The 26,841-nt window shown below is 33.0% G+C and overlaps 1 protein-coding gene across 1 annotated transcript; it reads left to right on the top strand.

Moving 5' to 3' along the window:
• Positions 1-50: 50 nt before the first annotated feature.
• LOC143045247 (ketimine reductase mu-crystallin-like) lies at positions 51-26,604 on the top strand. Its single transcript, XM_076217622.1, has 8 exons — positions 51-227; positions 10,837-10,981; positions 11,759-11,821; positions 16,769-16,870; positions 17,543-17,720; positions 24,501-24,622; positions 25,280-25,370; positions 25,557-26,604. Exons 1-8 carry the CDS (start codon positions 73-75, stop codon positions 25,625-25,627), a joined length of 927 nt encoding a protein of 308 aa, XP_076073737.1. The 5' UTR covers positions 51-72; the 3' UTR covers positions 25,628-26,604.
• Positions 26,605-26,841: the final 237 nt, after the last annotated feature.

The following is a 26,841-nucleotide window of genomic DNA, read 5'->3' as shown; positions in this document are numbered from 1 at the left end:
TATTTTACAAAACCCCAAACTATTGAGGTCGGAGTCAAGTTCTCATACTAGAACTTGAGGTCAAAATTCAGAATGGAACATATGAAATTTATATCTGCTTCTCAAGTAAAAAATGTTCTTACATTTGAATCGCTTATTCCACAAATGGAAAAGGCTCTTGCCAAATTTTCAGACAAAAAAGTTGTTCAACCTGTAAGATCTGTTATTCCTGTCAAGGAATCTGGTGGGTATGTATGCACACTATATACATATTTATAACCCTCCTTTCTTAGGAGCACCATCATGAGTTATGATGTAAAGAAAAACATTTGGCACAATGTATAAGCCCATGATCAATGGGATTGCCTAAGGCTTGGCGTCACAGGACTTTACTACCAGAAATTTAACCATCCCAAAATCATAAATGAATTACAATTCATGTAAAAACACACAACCACAAGCTCACCTCAACCGAATCCGGGTCCGTTCGCGCCCATTCGCGTTCGCACCCACTCATGTTCGCCCCCTTTCACTTTCGCACCCTACATGTTCGCACCCAAAGTCCGTTCGCACCCTACATGTTCGCGCCTAATTTTAACTTTGTAATCAAGTAATATTCTTATAACGTATTATTGTTTTTTATTTTCAAAGTGATACAGCATTTTATTTTGTGTTGAATAAATCTTAATCATGTTTTGGATAGTGTATTGTTAAAAAAATTAATATTCCTTTCTAAATAAAGTGGGATTCTGTCAACGTTTTATTTTGTGTTGAATAACTCTTTAAATTATCATGTTTTGGTTAGTGTATTGCTATAACTTTGTTTCATTGACTTAATTGTTTCAAAATGAAGTGAGATTCTGACTACGTTTTTTTTTTTTGTGTGTTGATTAAATTTTATCATATTTTGGTTATAATATTGTATTGCTATATTTTATTGTTTCAAATCAAAGGGACCCAGCTGTTAAAAACAATTATCTTTTGTGTTTTTCATTTAAAATCTTCAATCTTTTACTCATACCAAGCTATAAATACATTCAGTATTTACACGAAAGCTATTAAAAACAACAATGATGATTTTCCAATTATTCAACTGGAATTTGAATTAAAATTGGGCGCGAACGTGTAGAGTGCGAACGGACCTTGGGTGCGAACGTGAGAGGTGCGAACGTGTAGGGTGCGAAAGTATATTGGGCGCGAACGGACCTGATACTACCTCAACCACTTTATCAAATGCTTTTTACGAAATGTTGTTTACCATGCCAAGAAATTTAGAAATGATCCTGGTAAACTAATCAATCCTTTAAATAAACTTATTCTAAAAGGTTAAAACTATTCAACACTGTAATTAGATCATGAAATATTGTTTTTATTGGTATTTAAATATTGATTTTGTTAACAGTAAATTAAAAGAAAAGTAAATAGTATTAATGTTATATACATATATACACATTCATGGATCTACAATGTTGATACTTGTATCTCGGCATTGCACAAGGTCATGCTTTTCTTTAACTATTTATGACGTCTTTACACTGAATCCATTGGATGTTGGATGTTAACAGAGTTATAGGGGTTTTTTTTTATTAAAAAAAAAGGTCATTTTCCAGTTTTCAGACAATAACTCAAGAATAATTTCACCAACTTTCAAGAAATTTTGGTGAATTGTTTATATCTATTAACATGAGCTCCCTTTCGATTTTTATAAATTTAAGATTTTACATTTCCGAAATGCAGGGTATTATTCATAAAAAGGGGGGGATTTTCCAGTTTTCGAACAATAACTCAGCAGTTCTCATGAAACTTTGGTGAATTGTTTATAATCTATTGATGTAAGCTCCCTTTAGAATTTTACATATTTTACGTTTCGTGATTTTCCAGTTTTCAGACAATACCAGTAATTCTAAAATGCTTTCAGCAATTCTTGTGAAACTAATGAATTATTTATATCTATTGATGTAAGTTCCCTTTTGATTTTCATAACTTTCTCATATGACATTGAGAAATAAGGGATCTCTCTGAAATTGTACCACAAGGTTCCATACCACAAAGGGAATTCTAGGATTGAGTTTTGGGGGTAATTACTCCAAGAGGGGTGGGGGAGGGTTTCATATTTTTTTCTGCAAATTTTTTGAAATGTATCCAGAAGAAATCTCCAATTGCACAGTATTGCACAATAGGTTTTTAAGACCTTTGACCACATTTATTTTTGTGTCAGAAACCTTTATTATGTCAAAATTTGATCACAATCCCAATTCAGACAGTATTAAGCTTGAATATTGTGTCCAACCATGCCCCAACTGTTCAGGGTTTGACCTCTGAGGGTCAATCAGGCTACGCTCAGCGAATCATTTTTAGCTCACCTGGCCGAAAGGCCAAGTGAGCTTTTCTCATCACTTGGCGTCCGTCGTCGTCCGTCGTCCGTCGTCGTCCGTCGTCGTCGTCCTGCGTTAACTTTTACAAAAATCTTCTCCTCTGAAACTACTGGGCCAAATTTAACCAAACTTGGCCATAATCATCATTGGGGTATTTAGTTTAAAAAATGTGTCCGGTGACCCGGCCAACCAACCAAGATGGCCGCCATGGCTAAAAATAGAACATAGGGGTAAAATGCAGTTTTTGGCTTATAACTCAAAAACCAAAGCATTTAGAGCAAATCTGACATGGGGGTAATATTGTTCATCAGGTCAAGATCTATCTGCCCTGAAATTTTCAGATGAATCGGACATTTCGTTGTTGGGTTGCTGCCCCTGAAATGGTAATTTTAAGGAAATTTAGCTGTTTTTGGTTATTATCTTGAATATTATTATAGATAGAGATAAACTGTAACAGCAATAATGTTCAGCAAAGTAAGATCTACAAATAAGTCAACATGACCAAAATGGTCAGTTGACCACTTTAGGAGTTATTGCCCTTTATAGTCAATTTTTAACCATTTTTCGTAAATCTTAGTAATCTTTTAGAAAAATCTTCTCCTCTGAAACTACTGTTCCAAATTTAACCAAACTTGGCTATAATCATCATTGGGGTATCTAGTTTGAAAAATGTGTCCGGTGACCCGGCCAACCAACCAAGATGGCCGCCATGGCTAAAAATAGAACATAGGGGTAAAATGCAGTTTTTGGCTTATAACTCAAAAACCAAAGCATTTAAGGGAAAATCTGAAGAGTAAAATTGTTCATTAGGTCAAGATCTATCGGTCCTGAAATTTTCAGATGAATCGGACATTCCGTTGTTGGGTTGCTGCCCCTGAAATGGTAATTTTAAGGAAATTTAGCTGTTTTTGGTTATTATCTTGAATATTATTATAGATAGAGATAAACTGTAAACAGCAATAATGTTCAGCAAACTAAGATCTACAAATAAGTCAACATGACCAAAATGGTCAGTTGACCACTTTAGGAGTAATTGCCCTTTATAGTCAATTTTTAACCATTTTTCGTAAATCTTAGTAATCTTTTAGAAAAATCTTCTCCTCTGAAACTACTGTTCCAAATTTAACCAAACTTAGCCATAATCATCATTGGGGTATCTAGTTAAAAAAATGTGTCCGGTAACTCAGGCAACAAACCAAGATGGCCGCCATGGCTAAAAATAGAACATGGGGGTAAAATGCAGTTTTTGGCTTATAACTCAAAAACCAAAGCATTAAGAGCAAATCTGACAGGAAGTAAAATTGTTGATCAGGTCATGATCTATCTGCCCTGGAATTTTCAGATGAATCGGATAATCGGTTGTTAGGTTGCTGCCCCTGAATTGGTAATTTTGAGGAAATTTAGCTGTTTTTTTGTTATTATCTTGAATATTATTATAGATAGAGATAAACTGTAAACAGTAATAATGTACAGCAAAGTAAGAACTAAAAATAAGTCAGTATGACCAAAATAGTCAATTGACTCCCTAGGAGTTATTGCCCTTCATAGTCAATTTTTAACAATTTTCTTAAAATTTGAAGATTTTCAATAACATTTTCCACAGAAAGTACTGTTATAGATAGAGATAATTGTAAGCAGCAAGAATGTTTAGTAAAGTAAGATCTACAAACACATCACCATCACCAAAACACAATTTTGTCATGAATCCATCTGTGTCCATTGTTTAATATTCACATAGACCAAGGTGAGCGACACAGGCTCTTTAGAGCCTCTAGTTCTTGTTAAATGTATTTCTATGTGTACATGTATCCATCTGATTTTTATACGACCGCAAAAAAGTATTTCAATTACTCTGAAATTGAACCACAATGTTCATACCATTAAGTAGACGGTTGAGATTTATTTTAAGGGTTATGGGGCAAACAGTCTAGGCCAAAAAGGGGAAAAAAAAGCATTTTTGAAGTTTTGGGACAATATCTTATGTTTAACTGTATGGATCTCTCTGACATTGTACCAGAAGGTTTCATATAAGGCTCGGTGTCAGTTTTGGGTTAATATCCCTGAACATTTAGGAATGAGGGACCCAAAAAGGGCCAAAAAAGAAGCATTTTTTCTAGTTTACAGACAACAACTTGTATTTAAGTATATAAATCTCTCTGAAATTATACCACAAGGTTTCTTACTACAAAGGAAAGCCTGGAATTGAGATTTGGGGTTCTTGCTCCAAGGGGGGGTTCACAAGTGAGGTGCTAAAAAAGGGCCCCAAATAAGCATTTTTGTAGTTTTCAGTCAATAACTTGTATTTAAGTATATAAATCTCTCTGAAATTATACCACAAGTTTCCGTACTACAAAGGGGTGGTTATAGGGGTAATGGATCAAATCATTAAGCAATTAGGGGCAAAAAAGGTTAAAAGCAGTGTACGGGAGGTAATCCAATTCCAATTCCAATTTAATGAATACTTATATATATATATATATATATATATATATATATATATACAACTCGTCTAAACATCAACCCATCTGTAAATTTGCTTTTGCAAATTTTTGGTTCTTCCCTCGCCGGGATTCGAACCCATGCTACTGTGATATCGTGACATCAAATCGCCTGCACTGCAGCCGTCCCGCTAGACCACACAGTGCAGGCGATTTGGTGTCACGATATCACAGTAGCATGTGTTCGAATCCCGGCGAGGGAAGAACCAAAAATTTGCGAAAGCAAATTTACAGATCTAACATTGTTGGGTTGATGTTTAGACGAGTTGTATATACATAATGTACACAGCCATGTATCACCATCATTGATGGCGATCCGATGGATTAATCTGTTGTAGAGTTGTCACTGACTCAGACGTACTTATATATATATATACAATGTCTAAAAATAGCAACAATCAACATTCAATCTATTTAAGCGTGGATCAGCTTGTGAAAATAAACTGATACAGTTACTGAATTAAAATTATATAAATGTCTAAGAATATAACTTAAACACGTTAATTTTCTAATAGATTTTAAATAGAAATACGCAATATTTCGCTAAACAAATTAGCTTCATCAGGCGTGTGCATCTCTCAAGGTGAAATTGGATGCATGACAAAAAATATTTTTGTAGCTTCATCTCTACAAGAGTTGAAGAAAAGTGTAACATATTGATTGATGTTGCATAAAATATGTTTGTAGCTACAACTACATGAAGTTGGAATAAAAGTTTATCACATTAATAGATGTTCGATTAATTGTATGAATTTCTATAAATTAATTTGTATGATTTCAATATAATTATGGTTTTGATTTGCTTTTAAATCTTTTTTCGTCTCTCTCATTGAGTCCATCAGGTTCAAGAGTTCGTAACTGGTGCATCCAAAATCTCTCTCTTTTTTGTCTTCCTTGTGTATCCCAATTTTGATTTTTCTCAATGATTTGAAATGTGACGTTTTCAAAATCATGTCCTGCTCTTAAAAGGTGTCTTGTAATTGGGCAGTTCCTTTCTTTTGTATAAAATGACCGATGGTTATTTAGTCGGATGTTAAATGGTGTTTCTGTTTCACCAACATATTGTAATTTGCAAGTTCCACACGTTAGAACATAAATGCAATTTTGCGTTTTGCAATTTGATGTTATAAATATGTTGTATTTTTTCTTTGTGACTGTGCTGACGAATTGGGTTTCGATGTTGGCGACTTTGCAGCACTTACAATTGCCCCTTCCGCATGGTTTATAACCTCTGATTGTTGATATCTCCTGTTTAGATACTTTGGATGTTAATAGAATATCTTTGAGGTTTTTGGGTCTGCGGTAAGCCATAACGGGAGGTGATGGAAAAATCTCTTTTAAGGAAGGATCATTTTCAATAAGACGCCAGTGTTTGTGGACAATTGATGAAAGATTTGTCAGGTGAGGATGAAAGCTAACAACAAACGGGATTTTATTTGTCTGGGCCGTCTTTTCTTTGTATTCAAGTAGGTTTGTTCGGTCTTTTTCTTTTGCTTTACCGAAAGCTTCTGAAATATTTTTGTTCTTATAACCTCTTGATTTGAGTTGCTGTCTGAGTTGCCCCAAACGATGGTTTAATTTTGATTCCGATGAACAAATCCGTTTTAACCTGATGGCTTGGCTGTACGGAATGCTCCGGGAGCAGTGTTTCGGGTGACAACTCTTCGGAGAGAGAAATTGGTGTTTATCTGTTTTTTTGGTGTGAAGGTCAGTTGTCATGACTCCTTTTTCTAAAGTTATGGTGGTGTCGAAAAACGCAATTTTCTCATTTGAAACTTCAGATGTGAACTTTATCGATTGATGAAAGTTGTTACAGAAATCGAGAAATTCTTGCAGACGTTCTGCAGTTTCGTTCCATTTGATGTCGATGTCATCAATATAACGGAGCCAAGACAAGGGTTTGTATGGTACATTCGAAAGGATGCGTTCTTCGAGACTCCCCATGAAAATGTTTACAAAAGAAGGTGCCATTTTGGTTCCCATACTGGTACCGTCAACCTGCAAGTAGTGCTGGTCGTTGAATACAAAATTGTTGTTTTCAAACACTAGTCGCAGCAACTGAACCAGACAGTCTGTTGGGGGATGTTTATCCTTACGATTGTTCCATACTTGTTCACAAGAGACTATTCCTTCATTTTTGGGAATATTTGTGTATAAAGAGGACACATCCATCGATACCAGAGATGGTCTTAAACAGCAATTTTCAAATTTTGATATAAATAATATTTTAAAAGAGAGTGATTTAAAACAACCAAGAAAAAGACGGTTTAAAAAACGGACACACCCCGCGGAGAATAATTTAGTTGTTAATCTGTCGTCAACAGAATTAACCAGCTCTGAAGAAAAATTATTAAGTAGAGGTCTAAACTTCTGTCCTATACCAGCAAACATTAACAAACTACAATTGGAGACAGATGTGGATCAATTTGCAAGACGTCTTCGCCTAAAAGAACATTTTAATAGGCAACACAAAAAAAACTTACAAGAAGCCGGAATGAATGATTCGGAATATGAGAGTGATAAAGAGGACAAGTGCATCCCAAGATTTAAAAAGAAAAGCAAATGGAATCCACCAAGGAGTAAGAACGACAATTTAGAATCCTTTATATCATTTATTAAAATTGAAGTAAAATCATCAGTCAGTGGCAAACGTTTACGGAATCTCTCTGAACAAGAAAGCCAAGCCATTAATAATTTAAAAAGCCGTGATGATATTGTTATTAAACAAGCAGACAAAGGAAGTGCAGTTGTAGTGATCAACAAAACCGACTACATTGAAGAAGGGAATCGTCAGCTTTCAAATACAAAATTTTACAAACATTTAGAAAGTGATCCTACAAAAGAAATAAGTAAACAAATTAATGAGGTCCTTTCAGACATGAACAGCAAAAAACACATAGATGACGACACGTACGACTATCTACGCCCTGATGAAACCTGCACACCCTGTCGATTTTACTTGCTCCCAAAACTTCATAAAGAAGGAATTCCGGGAAGACCGATAGTATCTGCAAATGGCCATCCAACCGAAAAAATATCTGAATTCGTGGATTACCGTCTTAGACCACATGTTAGAACAATGCCATCTTACATTCAAGATACTACAGATTATTTGAAGAAAATGGATTCATTAAATCCCTTACCAAACAACACAATTTTGGTATCGATGGATGTGTCCTCTTTATACACAAATATTCCCAAAAATGAAGGAATAGTCGCTTGTGAACAAGTATGGAACAATCGTAAGGATAAACATCCCCCAACAGACTGTCTGGTTCAGTTGCTGCGACTAGTGCTTGAAAACAACAATTTTGTATTCAACGACCAGCACTACTTGCAGGTTGACGGTACCAGTATGGGAACCAAAATGGCACCTTCTTTTGTCAACATTTTCATGGGGAGTCTCGAAGAACGCATCCTTTCGAATGTACCATACAAACCCTTGTCTTGGCTCCGTTATATTGATGACATCGACATCAAATGGAACGAAACTGCAGAACGTCTGCAAGAATTTCTCAATTTCTGTAACAACTTTCATCAATCGATTAAGTTCACATCTGAAGTTTCAAATGAGAAATTTGCGTTTCTCAACACCACCATAACTTTAGAAAACGGAGTCATGACAACCGACCTTCACACCAAAAAAACTGATAAACACCAATTTCTCTCTCCGAAGAGTTGTCACCTGAAACACTGCTCCCGGAGCATTCCGTACAGCCAAGCCATCAGGTTAAAACGGATTTGTTCATCGGAATCAAAATTAAACCATCGTTTTGGGCAACTCAGACAGCAACTCAAATCAAGAGGTTATAAGAACAAAAATATTTCAGAAGCTTTCGGTAAAGCAAAAGAAAAAGACCGAACAATACTACTTGAATACAAAGAAAAGACGACCCAGACAAATAAAATCCCGTTTGTTGTTAGCTTTCATCCTCACCTGACAAATCTTTCATCAATTGTCCACAAACACTGGCGTCTTATTGAAAATGATCCTTCCTTAAAAGAGATTTTTCCATCACCTCCCGTTATGGCTTACCGCAGACCCAAAAACTTCAAAGATATTCTAGTAACATCCAAAGTATCTAAACAGGAGATATCAACAATCGGAGGTTATAAACCATGCGGAAGGGGCAATTGTAAGTGCTGCAAAGTCGCCAACATCGAAACCCAATTCGTCAGCACAGTCACAAAGAAAAAATACAACATATTTATAACATCAAATTGCAAAACGCAAAATTGCATTTATGTTCTAACGTGTGGAACTTGCAAATTACAATATGTTGGTGAAACAGAAACACCATTTAACATCCGACTAAATAACCATCGGTCATTTTATACAAAAAAAAGGAACTGCCCAATTACAAGACACCTTTTAAGAGCAGGACATGATTTTGAAAACGTCACATTTCAAATCATTGAGAAAAATCAAAATTGGGATACACAAGGAAGACAAAAAAGAGAGAGATTTTGGATGCACCAGTTACGAACTCTTGAACCTGATGGACTCAATGAGAGAGACGAAAAAAGATTTAAAAGCAAATCAAAACCATTTATAATTATATTGAAATTATACAAATTAATTTATAGAAATTCATACAATTAATCGAACATCTATTAATGTGTTAAACTTTTATTCCAACTTCATGTAGTTGTAGCTACTAACATATTTTATGCAACATCAATCAACATGTTACACTTTTCTTCAACTCTTGTAGAGATGAAGCTACAAAAATATTTTTTTTGTCATGCATCCAATTTCACCTTGAGAGATGCACACGCCTGATGAAGCTAATTTGTTTAGCGAAATATTGCGTATTTCTATTTAAAATCTATTAGAAAATTAGCGTGTTTAAGTTATATTCTTAGACATTTATATATATATATGTTTGATTACTTGATTTCCTCCCTTATACTGCTTGAAAATTATGTTAAAGAACGTGATAATTGTCTTGAGATCTGTAGCTTTTTTAAATACATTTTTAGAAGTTACTGTTAATTAATATTAATTTTAACCATGACTGTAAGCTATTTTATATTTTAATACTTTATGATGTATTTAAATGAGTATTTATTGTTGCCAACTTAATTAGAAATTTGAATTGAGATTATTTTTGGAATAAGGGATTGGGGGAGGGGAAAAAATGGGGAGGGGTGGTGGTAATTTTTTTCTCATTTCAGATTTCAGAAATTAAAAAGAATTTTTCTTCAAATTTCTTTTTTTGAGGATATTTATTTTCAACAGCATAGTGTATTGCTTAAAAGCAAAATTTTGTTTTTAATATCAGAAAGAAGATGTGGTATTATTGCCAATGAGACAACTGTCCAAAAGAGACCAAAATGACACCGACATTAACAACTGTAGGTCACCGTACAGCCTTCAACAATGAGCAAAGCCCATACCGCATAGTCAGCTATAAAAGGCCCCAATATGACAATGTAAAACAATTCAAACGAGAAAACTAACGGCCTTATTTATAAATTGAGTTCATAAGACCAAATTCATTCTGTGTCAGAAACCTTTGCTGTGTCAACTATTTAATCACAATCCAAATTCAGAGCTGTATCAAGCTTGAATGTTGTGTCCATACTTGCCCCAACTGTTCATGGTTCGACCTCTGCGGTCGTATAAAGCTGCGCCCTGTGTAGCATCTGGTTATAGTTCATTCTTATGTTGTACTGTTACACCACTATCCCAGATTAGGGGAGGGTTGGGATCCTGCTTACATATGTTTAACCCTGCCACATTCTGTATGAATGTGTCTGTCCCAAGTCAGGAGGCTGTAATTCAGTGGTTGTCCATTGTGATGTGGACTTTACAAAATATATGCCAAATTAGGATTTTTACCCATATTTCATGGTTCACTGAACATGGAAATGAGACAATATCATTTACGAGAATGACATGGTGTTCTGTTCATTATGCTCTTCAACATATTCTTGATTCTTATATCAAATGTTTATCATTCAAGTGTATTCTTTCACAGATTTTTTGGTTTGATGCCATCATTATGCTCTGAAGACAATGTTCTTGCTACTAAACTGGTATCATTTTATCCGAACAACAAGGATGTTCCCACTCACAATGCAGTTATTGCCATGTTTAATGCATCAAATGGAGTACCAGAAGTTGTAGGTATTAAAATACAAAATAAATTCATTTACATAAATTTTTTATAATGATAGTAACATATTACTACCACTTTCTGAAATTGTTTTACAAACCTTTGTAATGTATCCAAAAAGTTGCTGGTGGAAATATATTTTTTACAAAGTCATATTCTGCTTGACCAAAAAATCCCATGCTAGGGGTTTCTGTTTGTCTATACAAAATGGGTAAAATATGGAAAAAGTCAAATGTGATTGTAAATATTAAATCCAAGACTCATGTATGTGGAATACAATCTTTATTATCATCTTTGCATTGATAAAAATAGAACGAAATTACAATATATTGGTTTTTAAAACGTAATCGGCTGTTAGGCAAAATTTTACATCCCTGCATTTGAATTTGTTTTCTTTTGCAGTATTCAACATGGTTCAATTTCCTTTTTGTTAAACATATGGTTTGGATTGATTCATGAAAACAAAATGCTTCTAATTCAACCAGTTAATCAAAGATGCTTCAGGGAAAAGAAAATCATACAAATAAGTCAAAATATGAGATGTCATAATTGTATCTAGACTTTATCTTTGAGGCTAGTTTACTAGAGAAAAGTGCCAAAGTAAAAATTTAAAAGTACACATTCATGACAGTAAAGGTCAGTTAAAAAGGAAAAGATTTAGAGAAGAAACACTTTGGTTTCTGCACAGAACAATTTTTTTAATTAATTGTTACATGTAAACTTTTTCTCCAAATTATCATTGTAACATCCTAAATTTCTGAACCACAATGTTACATAATTACAGATAGTTGATGGTGAAGTTATTACAGCTATGAGAACAGCAGCTGTTTCTGCGGTCGCTACGAAGGTAAAGAAACTTTTCATTAGGCTGTATATTTTGTACCAAATTTGATAATTTTAAGTATTGAAAAAGTATAGAGTTGTATTGCAAAATCTTTAGGGTGCTATATATCATTTTAAACAGTACCAAGATAGCTAGAGTGCAGTAATAATATTGTAAGTCAAACTGAAAGACATACATCTCCATATCTAATAGATAAAAGACATGAAAAAACAAAAAAATGTATAATGCGCTCTGAAACTCCTGTATTTGGTATATGGGAACTTTGCAAGGTCTGGTTTACCTGCTTTTGACATCATTTCATGGATCATTGATTAAGTTTAAAGTTACATTATAAATTCTCTTTCTCAGATCCATGAGCTTAAGGAGGCTCGAGGGTACAAAAAAAGCAGCAAAAATGAAAACATTTGTTTTTTCATTACAAATTTTATTTATTACACTATTAGTTTTTACTTTATGATATGGTTCAAAATTCAACCAAAAAAATTAATTTGTTTTGGCCCCAGATGACTTTTGAAATGTTTATATCATTGAAAAAGCTCCAAATTATCTCCCGGTGGTGAACAAATGTCATTTTTTTGGCATACAAATTAAAATAACTTTTTTAACTCATCAGTGACCTATATTTTTTTTCTTCAAATGAACTGTACTTAAACTTAACTATTGTAAGATTTAAGTGATTTCTGTAATTCAGTTCTTTTTTTTATTTCAATTTTACATTTTTTTCTCCTATTAGTCCTACAGAAAAAAAGTACCTTATCAAAAATGCATGCTTCTTTCAAAGGCAGATTGTGAGCTTAAATGAACAGTGACCCCATTTTTTTATTTAATTTTTCCATTAAGTATAGGATAAAGTTTATTTTTGGAAAAAAAATAGCAAAATCCTATATTTAAAAAAATAATTGATGTAGACCTGCGAGCCCCCTTAAGGTCTTTTTAAAGCTTTGCTGTACTAACTGACAGGTGTCATATGACTTTGACCTTTTTCTTTTTTGTTGAGCCTTTGAATTTAGTCGAAAAAGCGATAGATAGTAATCCTACATTCCGGCGGCAGCGGAGTCCACAAATATTACCTCTGTGGTTAAAGTTTTTTGAAATTTTAATTACTTTCTTAATCTATTCTGATTTATACCATTTATAGAAGCTTGTTTATGATCATAAGGTAGTAACCAGAAGTAAATTTTGTAAAAATGAAACTCATGTTTTTCTGTATTTTACATATAAATGGACTTAGTTTTCTGCCAGGTAACATTACATTCACTCTGTGGTTAAAATTTTAAAATTTTTAATAACTTTCTTAAGCTATCCTGGATTTGTACCAAACTTGGACAGAAGCTTGTTTATGTTAAAATTTTGTACCTGTTTATCTGTATTTTACTTACAAATGGACTTTGTTTTTCTTCCAGTTAATATTACATACAGTCTGCAGTTAGTTTTTAAAACATTTATTAGATTCATGAACTATTCTGGATTTTGACCAAACTTGGACAGAAGCTTCTTACAATCAAAAGATAGTATCGAGAGGAATATTTTATTATTTTTTGTCCTCATTTTTGTTGAGCCTGGGATTAACAGAAAAAGTAGGTGAAACACTGGGTTCCACGGAACCCTTACAAATTTTTATTGGTCAATGTCAATATATGTGGTTAGGTATGTTTCGCAAAGCAATAGGTCAGTATATTTTATGTATATAATGACTGGTAGTGAAAATATCTGTCGGTCAGGTATTTTTTTTAGGTCTTGATCTCATTCCATGGTTCATTGCTCAATGTTAAGTTTTTATAGTAAGAACTATTTCTATAAGCAAAAGGATTACTTTTTTTGGTATATGGACTGATTGTCAGGTGAACATGTCTGTCTGGCATGGTTCATCTGACCTTTACTTCATTTAAATCAATCTTCCTAATGTTAAGTTTATGTGACAGTAGTAAAACCTATATTTAAGACTTCAACATACAATCCATCATGATCAGTAAATCAGATGAGACATTTCGTTGTGTGTATCTTGTTTATATCATTAATCACAAGTTGATTAAATCTACAATAAAAAGAATATTGAATTTTTAATTAATTCCGTCAATCTGTTTGTGGTTGGAAAATTGTAATCAAAGTACTAGCCTGTCACTCAAAATGATTGGTTAATTAAAAATTAGCATAAAAGATCATATCAACATGACCCTTATGGGCCGTCTTGAGATCTTACAGGCAGAAAAAAACAAATCTTAGGAAATAAGCTGAAGGATCTGATTTTAGACAGATTGTAGAAATTCTCTTACCCTACTTTAATAATACATGACCAAAATGTTAAAGTTTGAAATGATTATGGTTATGATGTTTGCTCAGAGGAAATTGAATTTTACTGAAGTTATGCAATCAGCAAAACTATGTCAATGATATTTACCCCATATTTCCTTCTGAAGGTTAACTGAAACTAGTACCAAGGTTTATAACAAAAATCTCTCAAAGTATGTTTTTGTTGTATTTTAATTTTTTTTAATTTTAACTCTTTATATTGGACATTGCTTTGCACAGCGAAAACCTTTTATATTATCAATGATTGGTCAGCACTTTGAAATTAACCTATAAAATAACATACAAGAAACATAAATTTATAAAATTATTTATATTATCGTAAACAGCTTATTCAATTACTTTACATCAGGACATTTTTTGAGGGACGGGCAATACCTTTTTATGTTAACCTGTTTTGGCCCTTTTCAAGAGTTATCTGAGATAAATTTAAACTGTTAACTGTTTTCAACCCACTTTGTTAACTGTTATCAGCATTTTTGCATTTGTTGTTAACTGTTTTTGCCAATATCGAGGTGTTGTTAACATGTTAACAGACCCCCTATTGCGCCCCCTCTTTTTTGTATTTATATTTTTCACTATATTCTAGGTTGGAATTATGTATGGGTTTGGCTCATTGTTGAAGGCCATAAAGTGACCTATGGTTGTTAATTTCTGTGTCATTTGGTCTGTTCTGGAGAGTTGTCTTATTGAAAATCATACCACATCCTTTTATTTTTATATTTTGATGCAAAAAGGATATTGTACCCTTTGTGCACATTTCACTATTCAAAAACATGTGAACAATGAAAACATCTAAGATTTAACTTCCCCTTCTAAGACCTAAACTTTGAAACAAAACCTGAGATGCCATTAAAGATTTATGGTTAATTACTTTTTTTAAAGTTTAATCATACCAGCCAACCTCTGAAATCTTCAAAGAGGGAGATCTCCCACTCAGCTATGACAGCTGAGGGGGAGATTTTGCCCGAACCTCATTTTCGAGTGAAATGTATGACCTTTTTATTTATTTATCTACAAAACACATATATGTGTTACTAAATATACTTAATTTCTTTAAGCATGGTGATGTTGGTTCCTCAGGGGCGGATCCAGGGGGGGGGGGGGGTTCCGGGGGTTGGAACCCCCCCTTTTTTTTGGCCGATCAATGCATTTGAATGGGAGCATATAGTTGGAACCCCCCTTTACTCTGGGTTGGGAACCCCCCCCCCCCCCTTTTTAAAATGGCTGGATCCGCCACTGAGGAATTCTTTAAAATAATCTTTCTCATTTGTATCAGAAATATACAGATTTACAAAAGTTATTTCTGTTTCATGTATTTAACCACATATTCAAAATAAGGTGGTTCAATACCTTTCTTATAAATTTCAATTCAAATATTGAATAGAAGTATAATTCTTTTAAGTGATTTTTAAAATATATTTTTTTTTTGTCCTTAGACATACAAAATCAACTAATTGCCATCCTTTTTTGATTCTTTCTTTAATTTGTATTTAATTAATTATGTTTTATCAATTCACATTATTTTAAGAGAGGTTACTTAAAACAAGATTAAAAAGAGGAAGTAACTAGGAATTTCTTTTGAAGTGTTCTGAAGCAGAAGTCGTTAATGATCGTTAATTAGTACTATGTTTGTCACCCAAGCTGTCAAGTGAAGCCATTTAATTTCATATGGTCTGTGATTTGCAGGTAACAACAATCTTCATCAGTGATACAAACACGTAATTAATGTTGACTTGTCATTCAAGATTGTAATATCCAAAAGCGGGAGGGTTTCAGCAAGCAGGAGATTTCCCGATTTTCGCCTTTTGAGCGGGAGTCTCCCGCACAAAACAGGAGGGTTGGCAGGTATGGTCTAATGCATTTCCTTAAATTTGATAGTCATTTATAATTAAACTAGATGTGTCAAAGCGACACGAATGGCCCCGTCTCAAAAAATGTGGACACAAACATGATGGTAGTCTCACATCTCAAAATCTGGAGGCGTATAGAAAAAAAGTATGTATTACTGTGATTTTCAACAATTTTCAAAGTTGTAAACCCTTAATTTTGGCAAAAATTAGCGGAGCGGAATGAAACTTAAACTCGATCTGTAACTCATCACGGACAACTCACATACCAAAAATCAGCCCAATATCTGAAAGCATTTAGAAAAAAGATCTGTATAACTGTAATTTTCAAAAATTTATCGAAGTCCAAAGCCCAAAATTACAGCAAAAATTAGCCAAGCGGAACGAAATTTAAACTTGATCTGTAACTCATCATGGGTAACTCACCAAAAATCAGTCCAATATCTGAAAGCATTTAGACAAAAAGTCTGTATAACTGTGATTTTAAAAAAATTATCAAAGTCCAAAGCCCAAAATTATATCAAAAAATTAGCTGAGCAGAACCAAACTTAAACTTGATCTGTAACTCATCATGGGTAACTCACATACCAAAAATCAGCATGATATCTGAAGGCGTTTAGAAAAAAACTCCATATATTGGTTTGTTGCGGAATGACGAAATTACAGAATTATGGAATTACAGAATTATGGAATTACGGAATTAAGGAATTAGAGAATGACAGACAAGGGTGAAACTATATGGCACTGACAACTTTGTTGCGGGGTCATAAAAACCTTTTGCTTTTAATTTCAGTTTCTTTGCAACAAAAACCCAAAGGTGTTAGCCTTATTAGGAAGTGGAGTCCAGGCAAGATCACATTTCCAGGCATTATCTACACTGTATACATTTGAAGAGGTGAGATTTGTCAAGTAAATACAATAGTTCACTCATATTCAACATTTGTTTGAAGGTTACAGTAAAGTTCAACAAATATACAAAATTATACAATGCACAGCAGCATTAATAATACCATAGTGAAATTCATCTTTAACAGATGAAGCCTATCAGAAAGACACTTAAGTGATTGGTTCCCCCAGTAAACTCTATGCGTCAAGCTGGCACTTGGACTAAAATCAATTTGGCTTGTTTAATTTTCCTGAAATTTTGACAAAATATTTACTTTCACAAAAAAATCTAAAAATTAAAAATTTTTTAACAAAACACATTATCAGAAAAATTTCATTGCACATAAAGCATTTGGACAAGCACTTATTTTGATCATTGAGAAGCTTAATATTAACTTATTAATAGAACTTGATTAAGACTGTTTTTTACAGAGTTATCTCTCTGTACTACTTGTTATGTACCACATTAAGTTATTGAACATTTCATTCCTATGCTTTCTATTAACCCTTAAAATAGAAGAAATAACTTTCAGTCATAGCTCATGATTTATTGTTGAAATATGTCAAAGAAAGTCAAAATCTATCATGCCTTGGATTTTGGTTAATTTAATAAAAAAATGAAATATAAAGAAGTACAATTTCGTTTATTTTTTTCATTTAAAAGTTATTGATAATCTTTTAGATATGGGTTTGGGGCAGAACAAAAGTGAACTTTGAAAGTCTGGCAAGTGAATTAAATGGAACAGCCTGCCACACAGCAGAGGATGCTGTAAAAGGTGCAGATGTCATAGTAACAGTTACTTCATCAACAGTACCTATACTGAAAAAGGAATGGGTAAAACCAGGAGCACATATAAATGGTAGGTTGTAGAAAACTCATTTTCTTGGCCCTTTGTTATTAAGGCTTTTAGGAAATTGATAAGGTTATTATTGAGGACATTTTTGATAACTAAATGTTAAGATAAGAGTATTCATGGTAGGACATTTTCTGAATAAAGGGCTGCGCTTTAGCGCATGATACGCCCGTTGTTTGAAAGAAGACGGGCATATAAAAATGGCAAAAAAGACTACAATGACAATGAGGAGCAGCAAGAAGATAACAGGGAAAGTGAAGATGGTGAAAATGACTCTACTGAAAGTTATGATCTAAATGAGGAAGTAGGTGATGAAAGTAAGGATTTCATTGACGACAGACGTATAAAAATGGCAAAAAAGACTACAATGACAATGAGGAGCAGCAAGAAGATAACAGGGAAAGTGAAGATGGTGAAAGTGACTCTACTGAAAGTTATGATCTAAATGAGGAAGTAGGTGATGAAAGTAAGGATTTCATTGATGATGAAGATAAAAGTATCTCAGGGACTGCTAATGTGCTTTCATCCTTGCAACCATTCAATAATAGTACAAACGTATGACATTCATGGAACCTAGTTTTAACAAGAAATTTAATGTTTTAAATTGAACTAAAGATTTTACAAATTTTATGTTTTCATCAGATATTATTAAGTATTATTTGTTACATCAATAGATATAAACAATTCACCAAAGTTTCATGGACATTGGTGAAAACCTTTTTGAGTTATTGTCCGAAGTGTTAAAAATCCCCCTTTTTTTATGAATAAAGCCCCATAAATCCAAAACTTAAAATCTGAAATTTATAAAAATTGAAAGGGAGCTTACATCAATAGATATAAACAATTCACCAAAGTTTCATGGACATTGGTGAATGCCTTTTTAACCGGATTTTTGTGACAAAAATGTCGGTTATTGATTTGGGGATGTACGGCGGGCGGCCGGGCGGTCGGGCGGGCGGCAACCAAATGTTGTCCGTGCATTTACTCATGAACTGTTCATCCAAAGCTTTTAAAATTTTAATATGTTGTTACTGACAACAAAATGAAGGTCAAATTCAAGAATGACGATTTTGACTTTTACCGTTCAGGAGTTATGGTTCTTGAATGATTGAAAAATGGTGTTTCCAGTTGTGTCCGTGCATTTACGCATGAACTGTTCAACCAAAGCTTCCCAAATTTTAATATGTTGTTACTGGTGACAAAATGAAGGTCAAGTTCAAGAATGACGATTTTGACTTTTATCGTTCAGGAGTTATGGTTCTTGAAAGATTGAAAAATGGTGTTTCCAGTCGTGTGCATGCATTTACGAATGAACTGTTCAACCAAAGCTTCCCAAATTTTAATATGTTGTTACTGATGACAAAATTGAGGTCAAGTTCAAGAATGACGATTTTGACTTTTACCGTTCAGGAGTTATGGTTCTTGAAAGATAAAAAAATGGCGTTTCCATTCATGTTGTTGCATTTACTCATGAACCATTCAACCTAAGCTCTTTTAAATTTTAATATGTTGATACTGATGACAAAATATAGGTCAAATTTGATATTGACGATTTTCACTTTCACCGTTCATCAGTTATGGTTCTTGTGATATTGCCAGGACACAAATAAATGTTAATAAATCCGGTTTGCTGTCGTTGTGACAGCCTCTTGTTGAGTTATTGTCCGAAGTGTTAAAAATCCCCCTTTTTTTATGAATAAAGCCCCATTAATCCAAAACTTAAAATCTGAAATTTACAAAATTGAAAGGGAGCTTACATCAATAGATATAAACAATTCACCAAAGTTTCATGGACATTGGTGAAAACCTTTTTGAGTTATTGTCCGAAGTGTTAAAAATCCCCCTTTTTTTATGAATAAAGCCCCATAAATCCAAAACTTAAAATCTGAAATTTATAAAAATTGAAAGGGAGCTTACATCAATAGATATAAACAATTCACCAAAGTTTCATGGACATTGGTGAATGCCTTTTTAACCGGATTTTTGTGACAAAAATGTCGGTTATTGATTTGGGGATGTACGGCGGGCGGCCGGGCGGTCGGGCGGGCGGCAACCAAATGTTGTCCGTGCATTTACTCATGAACTGTTCATCCAAAGCTTTTAAAATTTTAATATGTTGTTACTGACAACAAAATGAAGGTCAAATTCAAGAATGACGATTTTGACTTTTACCGTTCAGGAGTTATGGTTCTTGAATGATTGAAAAATGGTGTTTCCAGTTGTGTCCGTGCATTTACGCATGAACTGTTCAACCAAAGCTTCCCAAATTTTAATATGTTGTTACTGGTGACAAAATGAAGGTCAAGTTCAAGAATGACGATTTTGACTTTTATCGTTCAGGAGTTATGGTTCTTGAAAGATTGAAAAATGGTGTTTCCAGTCGTGTGCATGCATTTACGAATGAACTGTTCAACCAAAGCTTCCCAAATTTTAATATGTTGTTACTGATGACAAAATTGAGGTCAAGTTCAAGAATGACGATTTTGACTTTTACCGTTCAGGAGTTATGGTTCTTGAAAGATAAAAAAATGGCGTTTCCATTCATGTTGTTGCATTTACTCATGAACCATTCAACCTAAGCTCTTTTAAATTTTAATATGTTGATACTGATGACAAAATATAGGTCAAATTTGATATTGACGATTTTCACTTTCACCGTTCATCAGTTATGGTTCTTGTGATATTGCCAGGACACAAATAAATGTTAATAAATCCGGTTTGCTGTCGTTGTGACAGCCTCTTGTTGAGTTATTGTCCGAAGTGTTAAAAATCCCCCTTTTTTTATGAATAAAGCCCCATTAATCCAAAACTTAAAATCTGAAATTTACAAAATTGAAAGGGAGCTTACATCAATAGATATAAACAATTCACCAAAGTTTCATGGACATTGGTGAAAGCCTTTTTGAGTTATTGTCCAAAGTGTTGAAAATCCCCCCTTTTTTATGAATAAAGCCCCATAAATCCAAAACTTAAAATCTGAAATTAAAAAAAAAAACGAAAGGGAGCTTACGTCAATAGATATAAACAATTCACTTAAGTTTCATGGAAATTGGTGAAAGTGTTTTTGAGTTATTGTCCGAAGTGTGGACGACGGACGGACAACGGTATACCATAATACGTCCCGTCTAAAAGACGGTGTCATATGGTATTTTGAACCCCATGGTAAATTGACCCCGGGGTCAAAATACCGCTATGGTAAATTGAACCCCCCCCTGCATGGAAAATTGAACCCCATGGTAAATTGAACCCCCCTGTTTTATTCATCCTAGATGATTATTAGAACATTTTACATTATTCTAAAGCTTATCATGAATAAAAAATCATTCATACAAGAAGGGGAGGTACATTTTCCATGCTTAATTAAAAGAAATATCTTTGCTTGGTATAAGTGCTTTGAAGTCTTTACCAACAAAATGTCATTCAAAATACTTATTGACACATTATAACTAGACCATATGTAGCTTGAATGCTTTAATTATTTGTAATTATAACATATGTATATATATATATATATAAGGGTAGTTTGATTTTCCATGGTAAAAAAGGGGGAGGGGGTCAAAATACCATGGCAAAGTAAAATTTTAAAAATATCTTTTTCAGCAAGTTAAATACATACAAACTACTTATTGGTGAATTCTAACTATATAAAAGAGTTAGAATTGCCAGATTTTTGGAAATTAAAGGTCTTAGAGAAGGGGGTTCAATATACCAAAGGGGGGTCAAAATACCATGGCAAAGTAAAATTTTCAAAATATCTTTTCCAGCTATTTTAATACATTCAAACTACTTATTGGTGTATTCTAACTACATAAAAGAGTTCAAATTGCCAGAATTTCTGAAATTAAAGGCCTAGAGTAGGGGGTTCAATATACTGCAGGGGGGTCAAAATACCATGGCAAAGTAAAATTTTCAAAATGACTTTTCCAGCAAGATTAATACATTCAAACTACTTATTGGTGTATTCTAACTACATAAAAGAGTTAGAATTGCCAGATTTTTGGAAATTAAAGGTCTTAGAGTAGGGGGTTCAATATACTGCAGGGGTGTCAATACCATGGCAAAGTAAAATTTTCAAAATATCTTTTCCAGCAAGTTTAATACATATTTTATTATTTATTATAAATTTCCATGGTATTTTGACCCCCTGCGTATATTGAATCCCCTACTATAGACCTTGAATTTCAAAAATTCTAGCTATTCGAACTCCTTTACATGGTAATAATACTCCAATAAGTAGTTTGTATGTATTAAATATGCTTGAAAAGATATTTTGAAAATTTTACTTACCAATGGTATTTTGACCCCCCTGCGGTATATTGAACCCCCTATTATAGACATTGAATTTCAAAAATTCTAGCTATTCTAACTCCTTAACATGGTGATAATACTCCAATAAGTAGTTTGTTTGTATTAAATATGCTTGAAAAGATATTTTGAAAATTTTACTTACCCATGGTATTTTGACCCCCCCCCCCCCCCCCCCCCCCCGGTATATTGAACCCCCTACTATAGACCTTGAATTTCAAAAATTCTAGCTATTCTAACTCCTTAACATGGTGATAATACTCCAATAAGTAGTTTGTTTGTATTAAATATGCTTGAAAAGATATTTTGAAAATTTTACTTACCCATGGTATTTTGACCCCCCCCCCCCCCCCCCCCCCCCCGGTATATTGAACCCCCTACTATAGACCTTGAATTTCAAAAATTCTAGCTATTCTAACTTCTTAACATGGTAATAATACTCCAATAAGTAATTTGCATGTATTAAATATGCTTGAAAAGATATTTTGAAAATTTTACTTAGCCATGGTATTTTGACCCCCCTGCGGTATATTGAACCCCCTACTTATTATAATAGACCTTGAATTTCAAAAATTCTAGCTATTCTAACTCCTTAACATTGTGATAATACTCCAATAAGTAGTTTGTATGCATTTAACATGCTGGAAAAGATATTTTGAAAAAAAAAATATTCCATGGTATTTTGACCCCCTGCGGTATATTGAACCCCCTACCATAGACCTTCAATTTAAAAAATTCCAGCTATTCTTAACTCTTAACATTGTGATAATACTCCAATAAGTAGTTTGTATGCATTAAACATGCTGGAAAAGATATATTGAAAAAAAAAATTCCATGGTATTTTGACCCCCTGTGGTATAATGAATCCCCTACTATAGACCTTGAATTTCAAAAATCCTAGCTATTCTAACTCCTAAACATTGTAATAATACTCCAATAAGTTGTTTGTATGTATTAAACATACTGGAAAAGTTTTTTTGAAAATTTTATATAGCCATGGTATTTTGACCCCCCTGTGGTATATTGAACCCCCTACCATAGACCTTCAATTTAAAAAAATCCAGCTATTCTTAATCCTTAACAAAGTAAAAATACTCCAATAAGTAGTTTGTATGCATTTAACGTGCTACAAAAGATATTTTGAAAAAAATTAATTTCCATGGCATTTTGACCCCCCACCCCCTGCGGTATATTGAACCCCTACTATAGACCTTGAATTTCAAAAATTCCTAAACAATTGTAATAATACTCCAATAAGTTGTTTGTTTGTATTAAACATACTGGAAAAGATAATTTGAAAATTTTACTTAGCCATGGTATTTTGACCCCCTGAGGTATATTGAACCCCCTACCATAGACCTTCAATTTAAAAGATTCCAGCTATTCTTAATCCTTAACATAGTAATAATACTTCAAAAGTAGTTTGTTTGCATTTAACATGCTGGAAAAAATATTTTGAAAAAAAAAATCCATGGTATTTTGATCCCCCTGCGATATATTGAACCCCCTACTTTATTCCTTGAATTTCAAAATTTCTAGCTATTTGAACTCCTTAACATGGTAATTATACTCCAATTAGTAGTTTGTATATATTTAATATGCTTGAAAAGATAGTTTGAAATTTTTTTTTACCCATGGTATTTTGACCCCCCTGCGGTATATTGAACCCCCTACTATAGACCTTGAATTTCAAAAATTCTAGCTTTTCTAACGCGTTAACATTGCTATAATACTCCAATAAGTAGTTTGTATATATTAAACATGCTGGAAATGATATTTTGAAAAAAAAAAAAAAAATCCTTGGTATTTTGACCCCCAACCATGGTATATTGAACCCCCTACTATAGACCTTGAATTTCAATAATTTCAAAAATTCTAGCTATTCTAACTCCTTAACATAGTGATAATACTCCAATAAATAGTAATTGTATGTATTTAGCATACTGAAAAATATATTTTGCAAAATTTTACATAGCCATGGTATTTTGACCCCCCTGCGGTATATTGAACCCCCCTCCCCCTACTTAAAACTTCAAATAAAAAAAATAATAGCCAATAAATTGTAAATTAGATTATCTGCAATACTATTTATCAAAAACAGGGGGGTTCAATATACCGCAGGGGGGTTCAAAATACCATATGTGAAAAATGACCCTGCATGGTATTTTGACCCCGGGTTCAATTTTTAGGGGGTTCAAAATACCATATGACAACGGGCGTATAAAAATTCAGCCGAAGAAATATAAGTTTAAAAGCTTGAAAATTTTTCTCTTACTGGAAGAAAAACATAGTCAGGACAAAGCAGGTGTACAGAAATAAATAAAAAGAAAGTAAAATTAAATCTTTTGCAACAATTAAAACAAAGAGTTATACATCTGTATCTTTACTTCTTCTGTGTAACTTTAAAGAGTGAATTCAATTTCTTTCTGAGTGCACACATATCTTTACTTTATAGTTATAAATTTGAATATGTATTTTAAGCTGTTGGAGCTTGTAGACCAGACTGGCAGGAGATTGACCCAGAATTGATGAGATCTGTTTCCCTGTTTGTTGATAGTAGAGATGCAGCATTAACAGAAAGTGGAGATGTCATACTGTCAAAGGTTTCAGATTTTAGTTTGGTGCACTTTGTTTATTTTTTACTGCAGCTTGAACGCTTCCTTTTTTCTTTAATTACTAAATAATTTAATTTTTGATGTAACATGTCTTCTGATTGGCTGACGTTGTTAAGTTTATCAGCTCATAGACATAATTTAGTCATGTGACTAGGACGTCATCAGCGTTTTTTCATGGTTTACTTCGGTTTAAAATGGAATTTAGAATTAATTTATAAGAAATAACAACTGTAATATTTTATCTGTCTATTTGAAATAACATAAAAAATGTGGTGCACACTTTAAAATAACCCGCTTCACAGGTTATTCAGTGTGCACCACATTTCTTAGGTTATTTCTTCATAGACAGAAAAATTATTACAGTCATTCCTTAATAAATATATTAACTAAGTTATGTTTTATACATTTTGATTCTGATTTGCCAATAGTCTTAAATAGTTGGACTGGAACTAAAGTCAAGATGTTTTTTTTTTTAGGAAATAATAGTACTTGTTTAAAATTTCTCGATTATCTCCCCTTTAGAGTATTTTGGGATTTTTTTTTTTTTTTTAATTTACAGAAACTCATGTCAACATGTTTTCCTTTTTCATAATTTGTAGTTGGCAAATTCAAATGATACGAATAAAGCTTTATATTCTTTTACAGGCTGACATTGAAGCAGAAGTTGGTGAGGTTATTCTGGGTAAAAATGGTGGAAGAAAAACTGCAACAGAAGTGACCTTATTTAAATCATTAGGTAATAATTTTTGTGAAAAATCAGAATACATTTAAAAATAGTTTGATAATGTTGTCGTGACAGTTTGGTATAAATCTAGAACCTTTCTACTCCAATTATTCTACAAAATACTTAAGATTATTGTAAAAATACAATTTGAAAATGACATGCATATATATGTTAATTTTTTTTTAATTTCTTTAATAGGTCTTGCCATTGAAGATGCCTTGTCTGCCAAGCTTGTGTGTGATCTTCTAAGTTCTTCTAATTCATCCTGAAGTTCTCTATGAACTTATTTAGAAGATATTTTTACTCTTCAGTTCCGGTGTAGCCAGATATTTATATAACTTATAAATCAGAAATTTTATGATCTTCATGAGTGATTAATGATTTTTCAGCTGGTGTTTGAGTTTTTCAGGAAAAGACATGCATGATTTTGTAGTATAAGTTGAAAGATTTCAATGTAATAATTAATCAAAAATTTGGATTTATACTAAATAATTGGAGATTCACATGAATTGTTTTGGGTATGAATTTATTTCAATTGTGTGAAATGTCAATTTGTTTTAGTAAATATTTTTATCATCTTGTAAAATCTTTAAGAAAGGCAAATATTTGTATAGATTGCTAATTTTTTATCAGTTCATTGCCACAGTGGCAGAGCAGTCTAGGTAGTTCTGAAAACTATCATGTCAACTCTAAAGGTTGCTAGTTTAACCCCCTCATGGTGAGGAGTTATTGACAATAACGGTATTCAACAAGGTTAGTGTCTAAACCTTTACAAAAGATAAAAAGCAAAACGAGAAATTAAAAATTATGTAAAAATTTAAGACACTGAAAAACATTGTTTTCCTGTCGAAAAAATAAACTATTGTGTTGAAACTCAAACTCTGTCAATCTTCAAGAGTTCTCATTAACCAGAAATTAGCTGGACACCTATATTCTGATTAATGTATAAACATTGTAAATTTTAACTGGTAAGTTTATTTCTTTAAAATTCTTTGTTTTTATGATTGTATTTTGGATGCATATTATTTGTGTAATTTTATGAAAGTCTTAATTTATTTGATTTTATTGGATTGGGAAAGAAGATTTCACAAAATATAAATCACTGTACCCTAATGACTATCTTTTAGAGGGCATTTGTAATTGATAATTTTCAAACAAGGATGAGTAATTATTTATATTGAATATAAGATAAGATGTGATTTGTAATAGGATAATTTTGTAATAAATGATATAATAGAGTAATGTTTTTCTCAAATTTTTTTTTCAATTTTTTGTGTTTGGTTGTTTCATTGAAATTATATTCCAAAGCATAGCCACTGAACATAAATTAATTCAAGGAAATAACTTTGTCACACTGATGAGGAAAGTCCAGAAAGCGAGACTTAGGGATAACAATCAGGTAGTTGTGTCAACAGAGTAAACCAGGTGCTCCGCAGGGCGCAGCTTTATACGACCGCAGAGGTCGAACCCTGAACAGTTGGGG

Source organism: Mytilus galloprovincialis, chromosome 9 (genome assembly GCF_965363235.1).
Source record: "Mytilus galloprovincialis chromosome 9, xbMytGall1.hap1.1, whole genome shotgun sequence".
NCBI classification, from domain to species: domain Eukaryota; kingdom Metazoa; phylum Mollusca; class Bivalvia; order Mytilida; family Mytilidae; genus Mytilus; species Mytilus galloprovincialis.
The sequence above is the reverse complement of the archived record's forward strand: the minus strand, read 5'-3'. Positions and strand labels throughout refer to the sequence as shown.